Consider the following 9,124-nt stretch of genomic DNA (forward strand, 5'->3'; position numbering starts at 1 on the left):
TTCCTCATGATAGTAAAAGCGCAATGGGGTATCCTTAAATTTTAAACCATGTGTATGTAATGCCTATTCAATTACATTTTTCACTACTTTTAAGAAAACTCATTACCTACCGATGATTTTAAAAACCTTAAAAATTATCCTTGGCCAGCCTTTCAGCAATTCCACTTTTGGGTCTATATATAAATTATGCTGGAAGCTTTAGCCACAAAGGTATTCATGGCAATATTACTTACAAATTGGGGAAGACTATAAATGTTAAAGAAAAACACAATTATGACACAACCACGAAATTATTTGGCCACTGAACATACTATTAACAGGGGAAAAAAGATCCTCGAAATAATGTCAAGGGAGAAGGCAAGGTACAAAATCAAGTCTAAAGCCTACAGGAAAAGACATGATGGAAATTTCCCTGCATGGGGAATTGTTACGGTGGTACCTGTAATTTTTTCCCCAAATTTCCTAACATCCTAAAGGCCAGACATTTTTGTCACCAGTAATCCGTCCCATTGATGACAGCCTTCCAAAAAATCAGAATCCCTTAGCAAATAGCATCTACAGCGTCTGGGTGGCTCAGTGAGTTAAGCCTGCCTTCAGGCCAGGTTATGATCTCAGGGTCCTGGGATCAAGCCCCACTTTGGGCTTTCTCCTCCTCTGGGAGCCTGCTTCCCCCTCTCTCTGCCTGCCTCTCTGCCTATTTGTGATCTCTCTGTCAAATGAATAAATAAAATCTTTAAAAAAAAAAAAAAAAGTAAAATAACAGCATCCTGAAATTCAAAATATTCCTGAATATTCCTTCTCAAAACAAAACAAAAAAATCAGGGGTGCCTTGCTGGCTCAGTCAGTAGAGCATGCGACTCGATCTCAGTGTTAAGTTAGAGCCCCACACTGGGTGTAGAGATAACTTAAAAATAAAATCTTTAGGGGCACCTGGGTGGCTTAGTCCTTAAGCATCTTCCTTCGGCTCAGGTCATGATCCCCCGGTCCTGGGACTGAGCCCCACATCGTGCTCCCTGCTCAGCGGGAAGCCTGCTTCTCCCTCACACACTCCCCTGCTTGTGTTCCCTCTCTCACTGTCTCTCTCTAATAAATAAATAAAATTAAAAAAAAATTTTTTTTTTTAAATATTCCTTTTTCTCCTACCCACTTGTTCCCACTACCTTTTCCTTGCCCCGGGATGCCCTTTCCTGCTGTTTTCAGTCTCCTATCTTATTCCCACCTTGCCTTTCTGCACTGGGTAATTTTCAACTTAACAGTAAAAATTGAGTGCCTGAAGTCTATTTCTATTACACAAATGTAGTTTTAAAAAAACACTAGTTATAGGGGCGCCTGGCTGGCTCAGTGGGTTAAAGCCTCTGCCTTCAGCTCAGGTCATGATCCCAGGGTCCTGGGATGGAGCCCCGCATCAGGCTCTCTGCTCAGCAGGGAGCCTGTTTCCCCCTCTCTCTGTCTGCCTCTCTGCCTACTTGTGATCTCTGTCAAATAAATAAATTCTTTAAAAAAAAAATCACTAGCTATAGGTCATGTGTGAGGAGTGGAGTAACATTTGAAAATAGCATCCATCTATCAGGCAGCCCCCCCCCCTAAGGCTGTGCTGGCAAGGACAGAGTATGTGCACCCCTACCATATCCACGCCCGCCCACCAGGGTAGAGGCCGATTGTCCCCTTTCTCATGTTAGACTGCTACAAAAAGAGCACTGTGCTGATCTGAAGGGTACTGAATTGAAACAATTCAGTGGAAAAAAAAAAAAAACCAACTTAAGCTTATTTCCGCATCCTTGAGCTACTTGGCAGAGACCACTGTTGCCTAGATCCGGGTAATTTAAATATGGTAGGCTCAAGTGTTGTATTAAGAATTCCTTTCAGAAAGCCCCCCAAATTGAAAACGACCTATCTCCTCAAAACCAACCTGCATCTTTAAAAGCCTTCCTCCTCACCTCTTAGCCTTCTCTCTGCCGCTGCAGCTGCTCTGCACACTGGGCTGGGGGGGGGGGGGGCTAAGGGATTCCTCTTGAGCTCCTGTCATTACTTGCGCAGCTGCCCACTGCTGTCACTGTCCTATCCCCAGCTCTGACACCCCTGCTCTCGTAACAGAATTAAAAGGAGAGAGCTGACCCTACACCTCAGTCCTACTCAGTCCGGCTTCCGATCTCTCCAAAAAGAAGACCTTGCTCCAAAGATTAAGAGGAGGAGATCGATGAGTTTACCTGGAAATTTACTTTCTAAATCTCGTGTTTAAAAAAAAAAAAAAAAAAAAATGTACGGAGGTGCCTGGGTGGCTCAGTGGGTTAAAGCCTCTGCTTTCAGCTCAGGTCATGATCCCAGGGTCCTGGGATCGAGCCCCGCATCAGGCTCTCTGCTCTTAAGGGAGCCTGCCTCCCCCTCTCTGCCTACTTGTGATCTCTTGTCCAATAAACAAATAAAATCTTATTTAAAAAAAAAGTATGTATGTGAGAACACGCTCATTCCCACTTACCTACTCACAACCCAACTAAGGCTACGCAGTACACTGAGCAGTACTGAACTTGGGTAAAGAAAAAAACCCTTGCGGGACACGCCCTTACAGGTGAAAAACGGATGCCAATTTGGCTTTGACATCACTAGTGCTTTAGAAGGGAAGGGAAAAAAGACCCATGTAAAGTCTTTAAGATTTCACTTTTATTGTTGCTGCAAAATCATGGGACCAAACCAATTCTTTAACCATTTACCTTAAAACTGAAGTTCTCTTGGGAACATCTACTGATCACGTTTCATGGAACTGTTTTTTTTTTTTTTAACTCAAATTAATAAATGAGTAAAATCAAAATTCAAGGATCTCTACCAAGTGCCAATTTAAAGTAAGTAGTGAACCCAAATCGGATTTGATATCTGGAATAGAATTTGGAGAAAACGACAGGGAAATGATTATGAAAGAAAAGAACATAAGGCAGTAGATTCTGGCAGCCTTTTCAACCTACAGAAACAAGCAGAACTGCCCATGAGTCTTAAATATCTGCTCAAGCACTAAGAAATACAACTCAGGGGGCGCCTGGGTGGCTCAGTGGGTTAAGCCTTTGCCTTCAGCTCAGGTCATGATCTCGGGGTCCTGGGATCGAGCCCCGCATCAGGCTCTCTGCTCGGCAGGGAGCCTGCTTCCTTCTCTCTTTCTGCCTGCCTCTCCGTCTACTTGTGATTTCTCTGTCAAATAAATGAATAAAATCTTAAAAAAAAAATAAAGAAAGAAAGAAAGAAAGAAATACAACTCAGAAAATAAGACAAGAGGGGCAACTGGCTGGCTCAGATGATAGGGCATAGACTCTTGATCCTGGAATCCTGAGGTCAAGCCCCACATCGGGCAGTTTACTTAAGCAAAAAAGACAAAAGACAATGACCTAATCTATGTGATTTCCGCCCCCTTTGACCATTAAACCTATAAAATGGTCTGTGCTTTTCTTCCACATCTCATGGAATCGGACAGCAATACAGGAATAATCAGATGCCCCGCCAGATAAAAGGGTGACGGCTGGTGATAATGGGAGAGATCTTGGCAGCCTCAGAAGCCCCCAAACGATGGACAGAACATCATACACAGGGGATTCCCATCACTTTAGCATCCGTGTTTGAGGAACTCACCCTCTCCGTGCTGTACAGTGTTCATTAGGGGGCCGCTGCCACACAGCAGTGAAGCATTTATAACGAAGTCAGCATTGGGGTGGAAAATGAGTCATGGTAAGAACCCAACATTTCCATAATCTCCCAATAGTTAATAGTTTGTTCTGATTTCAGATAAATTGTTCTTATTCATCTGGGGGAACATCAAATGGTTTTAATTCTCTGTAACTTCTTAAATAGAATATAAGCCTAGCTAAAATAGTCTCTTTTTTCAATTTATGCTGAAAAGGTTCAAATGTCAGAAAACAAAGACAAAAGGGTGCCAATTAACATTGGCTGAGAGCTGCTGTAGTTACTTCATTATTGACACATTCCTGAATCAGTAGGTTTGAAATCCAGCCAGCTACATCATCCCTTTTTAGAAATATCATTTTCTCATTTTTTTCAACTAGAGATGACGGTTGCACAACATTGTGAACGTGCTAAATGTTACCAAATTGTACACTAGGAGAACGGTTAGTTTTATTACGTGACTTTTACCTCAGTAAAAACAACATAATTTTCTCTACTTTTTGACAATTTAGAGTTTGGCTTAATAAGTAAATACAGCTTCCCAAAAGTGCTAGGGGATGAAATTTTCCCCATGGTCTGCTATTAATCCAAAGCTCTGTAGTAAGGATATACATTGGTGCGCCTGGGTGGCTCAGTGGGTTAAAGCCTCTGCCTTCGGCTCAGGTCATGATCTCAGGGTCCTGGGATTGAGCCCCTCATTGGGCTCTCTGCTCAGCAGGGAGCCTGCCCCCCCCACCCATGCCTGCCTCTCTGCCTACTTGTGATCTCCCTCAAATAAATAAAAAAATAAGGATCTACATTTAGCAACACCTTTTATCTTGATGTAATTCAAAAGATACATAGGAAGCTTTTTAAAAATAATTACAAAAAGCATTTAATGTCATTTCAGTTATTGCAAAGAATACTGCATAAAAAGCCAACTGTTATCTGTATTCTTTTCAAAGAGAACAATTGAGACCACATGACTTAGAATAATGGCTGGCAGGACTCCACCTCTAAGTCCGCAGAGGTGTCCTTACTCCATTAGTGATTATGGCTATTGATCTAGCCTCCTGGAAGAGCCAGTAGGAAAAAGAAAAAATATTTAAGATAGCAAGAATTTTTTTTTAAAGATTTTTTTATTTATTTGACAGACAGAGATCACAAGTAGGCAGAGAGGCAGGCAGAGAGAGAGGAGGAAGTGGACTCCCTGCTGAGCAGAGAGCCCAACTTGGGGCTCAATCCCAGGGTCCTGGGATCATGACCTGAGCCGTAGGCAGTAGGCAGAGGCTTTAACCCACTGAGCCACCCAGGCGCCCCAAGATAACAAGAATTTTCAACTATACTGATTCCAAGAATCCTTTTTTATATAATTAAGATAGCCTTCTGCAGCCAGTGCCCCCCAATCCAGTCACTTTAAACAGATGAGTAGCCCAGAACCTTTTCTCCCTCCTGAGGCAAGTACCAGTAGCCTACTTAGCTTATTAACTTCTGGAGAGGCTATTAGAATCCAAAGGACAACGCAAGAAACATCTAGGTGTTCACTCCCCCCTTAAATGGAAGACTACAGGTTTCTCTTAAAAAACTAAACTTCTCGGGTGTGTGACTGACTCCGCACGTGAAGCATGTGACTCTTGATCTCTGGGTGGTTAGTTCAAGCCTGGCATTGTGTGTAGAGATTACTTAAAAAAAAAAAAAAAAAAAAAAAACCCACAACTCTTAAACTTCCCCCTTCCTTCCTCAAAACACTGCATGCTATTCCCCATCCTCATCACCTACACACAACTACCACGCTGCACAAGTCCCAACAGTATTATTACCAGAATAATTTCATTAAGCGCAAATAAATTTAAGCTCCCTATCATCATGATGATTTCAGCCTTAGAAGGGTATTTACTTAAGTGACAGGATGGAGTATTTTATTTGTATCTTTCTGTACTTTCCAAATTCTCCAGGATGAGATGACTTTCATAAACACAGGAAGAAACCAAGTTTTACAAATAGTTACTATTTTTGAGCACTACTACTTTCCTTATTTAATCCTCACAAGTTTTTCAAGTAGATATTGACCTATTTTACAGATGAGGAAAATGAGGGTCAGAGGTAAGCATACTTCCTCAGTCACAGTGAACAGATTTGAAAAAAGGTCTGCTTTATTTTACAAACTATTCTTTCCTCCATATTCTGACAAGAAGCAGAAGTAACTATGGCAAAAGAGAACTTTCCCAAATCTCAATCTAAAAGTGTTTTGTAATGAATTCTCACTCTCTCACGTTACTGAAAATGACCAAGGAAGTCATAATTTTTTAAGTCTTTTATTAAAACCTGCCAAGTTAATAATCTGCAATAAACCCAAGCATACAGTCCACCCAGCACTATGATCAGAAGACATTCTTGTTTAAAATCGTTGTTTTATATTATATATTAAATTACATTTATTACTGTTCAATTTTTAACAATGAAAAAAATGTTTTAAAATACAAATGTATCTTATACTCTCCTAAGTAAACTAGAAATTGGAAAATGGACAGGCCTATCTAGAGGTCACCGATTTGCACGCCTAAAGGTAAATGAAATCCTTATTTTTGGGGCCACCCCCTAGCTGGTGAATAAGGTGAAGTGCTCAAGTCCACCTGCTTATCTGCTAATTTCTGCATTACCTTGGACAAATGCCATTTGCATACTCCCTACCAGCCCTTAGGTGCATTGCAGCCTCTGTGTCATTGTGTGTGACATCACTGGGTTGCTATGGATATAGGTGCGAGGTCACTCACTTTCCTGTGAAACTAGAAATATGGAAAAATTAGAAGAGTCTAACATGAACTACACATATTTCCAATACTGTTCTCTATTAAAAGCAGAAGTTACCAGCTGAGCTTTAAAAATGTTTTAAAAAGATAGCATCTGGAGCAATACATTAACACAGCAATACTCCCAATTTCAGAATCAGGGCTCTTCCTTAATGAGAAAAATCGTTCTCGTTAAGGCAGCTGGCTTAAACAAAAGCATCAGCACGGTTATCTTTTATGAAATAGCAAAATTATTTAAGAATTAACCTGGGATACCTACACTGCTTCATTAAAAAGATTTAACGTGCCAAGAAGATACACTCCTGAATCCACTTCAGGCCGGAGATGCATTTTCAAAAACCTTTGTTACATAAGGCAGGAAGTTAAATGTTAAGATAGTGGGAAACCTCAATCATTCATTAGATAATTCCCCGTATTTCATAATAATGCTCAATACTTGCCCCCTCCTCCAAGATCAAACTCCTTGAGAGCCCATTAGAAAAATGTAGTGTTACTGACAAAATGGTGCAATACAGGCAAGGATCGGAATCCCAGACAAAATGCGACAACTGGCGATCAGCATTCTCTTTTCATCAGTATGAGGATGCGCTAGCTTTTCTTATTAAAAAAAAAAAAAAAAGCCTCAGCTATACCTACAACAAATTTAAAAAAAAAAAAAAGACTTTTTCCTCCTTTAAAATAACTCCTCCCAGCCTCCACCCAGTCTAGGCTCTCTGCAATATGACAAATGCAGAATCTTCTAGAATGACTTGATACTGCCTCCCACCACTGCTTTGTTTGCAACATCAGATCAGAAAGAATATTTTTTCGACTTATAGGCATTTCAACAGATGTGTGCCTATATTTAAAAAAGAAACCGCATGTGTCACAAATTGAACCAGTCGGCTAAATGCATAACCTTTATTTTAAAGACAATTACCTACCCTTTTAAATACAAGAAAAATTAGGGGGAAATGGAGAGGGCATGTCGTGAACGATCAATGAAAAAGCCGGCGAGACATACGTTCCCCTTGCCTAAAAGCAAGAGGACTTGCTTTGGGGTATAGAGAAAGAGGAGCCTTTTGTTAAGAAAAACGTGAGAGCAGCAAGGAGGTTTCGGTTTGGCACCACTGAGCCCAGGGTTTCAGGAGAGCCTACATTTTTCCCGGATAGGTTCTAAAGGATCCATCAGGAGAGGCAGTGGGGAAGATCTCTGGGGTGGGGGTGGGGGGCAGTATTAGAAAACCCGGAGACCTGATGAGTGAATGGGAAAGGCGCCGCCCAGACACCGGGGAGAGAAAGAGGAACCGCATCCATGCGGTCCCCCGCCCCCACGCCCAGGCTGGGAGGAGGGGAAGTGGGGCACAAAGGATGTTCACGGCCCCCGCTCAGGTCCCCAGCGGACCCGGAGACACGCGGCCAGGGACCCCGATCCCGAGACCAGCCCTGCAAGATCCCGCTCCAGCCCGAGCCCGGGGAGGGCCTACGAGGCAGCGCCGCCGGCCCTGGGGGACGCTCGAGGAGAGGCCGCGTCACAGCTCGAGTCCCTATCGCTGTCGGGGCCCTCCCCAGCCCCGCGAGTGGGTGGGGAGGGGCGGTCAACGCTGCAGTCGCGACTGGCGACTAGTCCCCGGGCCGTCCACGCGAAGACCGGTGTCTGCGAAGGGACTGGGGCGAGGCGGGGGGAGGGGAGGAGAAACTCACGTTCTTCATGGCCGCGGCCATGTCGTCGTAGCGCTCCGCCTGCTCGGCCAGCCGGGCTTTCTGCACCAGTTGCTCGCGGTCCACCATCTTCGCGGGCTGGGTCGGGCCGGGTGAGGAGACCGGGGCGACCTGAAGGGCTCGGAGGGCGGCTGCGGCGCGGCTGGAGCCCGTGTGCCGGAGGGGCCGACCCACGAAGCGAGCAGCCGAGGCGACGACGGCGGCGGCGCGGAGACTAAGGCTGGAGCTGCGACCGCGGGACCGGGCGCGAGGCGGCTGCGGCTGCTGTGCGTGCCGCGGGCGGACAACCCCCTGCGGCCCCGCCCACGCCGCGTGACGCCACCGGCCCCGCCCCGGCCCCGCCCCGGCCCTTCCGCTTCTCGGGCTTCCCCTCCCCAGCTGAGCTCGCGGCCCCTTTCTGGGCGTCCCCCTCTTCCACCGACCCCTTGCCAAGGCTCCCCGTTCTTCACTTCGCCCCGATTCCTGCGCCCCAGTTTCTCCAGACTACCCTACACACTACCCCCTCACACCTCCGCCCTGTCAGGCCCGGCGCGTGGGCCCTTGGGAGTTGTAGTTCACCCAGCAGTGGGGTGATACGCTGGAGAAACCAAGGACAAAGGGGCGGTCAGGACTACAACTCCCAATGGTCATAGCGCGTGAGCGGTGGCGAAGTTGGGGGGGGTCTAATTCCGCGGCCACTGGGGACCCCTGGCGGGGACTAAGGCTGCATCAGTCCGAGCGAGTGCTGATTCACGGCCCCGCCCCATATTCTCCGGGAAATTACGAGGGGAGGGGGCCAGGACCTCAGCCCTGGCCCCCGTCTCTGAGCTAAAGTAGCAGTCAGGCCGGGGAGGGACAGAGGACAGGACGCGCGTCCGCCGCAGATCCAGACAGGCCAGGGTAGTGCCCCGCTGCGGGATGCATTGAATTAAGGAGCTTAATATTGGGAGCTAAACTGTCACCCTCCCCCACAAGGTTCTGTTTCCCCATAC

The 9,124-nt window shown here is 45.6% G+C and overlaps 1 protein-coding gene across 2 annotated transcripts in view; it reads right to left on the minus strand.

Moving 5' to 3' along the window:
- The window catches only part of YWHAG (tyrosine 3-monooxygenase/tryptophan 5-monooxygenase activation protein gamma), a 30,849-nt gene extending 22,401 nt beyond the window's left edge, over window positions 1–8,448 (minus strand). The window contains exon 1 of one of the 2 annotated variants that reach the window (XM_013061034.2): window positions 8,136–8,448. In XM_013061034.2, the coding sequence (XP_012916488.1) occupies window positions 8,136–8,222 (87 nt within the window). In that variant the 5' untranslated portion in view covers window positions 8,223–8,448. The remainder of the gene's footprint in view (window positions 1–8,135) is intronic. The other variant, XM_004761626.3, reaches the window with a different exon arrangement.
- Window positions 8,449–9,124: the final 676 nt, after the last annotated feature.

This window comes from Mustela putorius, unplaced genomic scaffold (genome assembly GCF_011764305.1).
Source record: "Mustela putorius furo isolate JIRA1106 unplaced genomic scaffold, ASM1176430v1.1 tig00000139_pilon_pilon_pilon, whole genome shotgun sequence".
NCBI classification, from domain to species: Eukaryota; Metazoa; Chordata; class Mammalia; order Carnivora; family Mustelidae; genus Mustela; species Mustela putorius.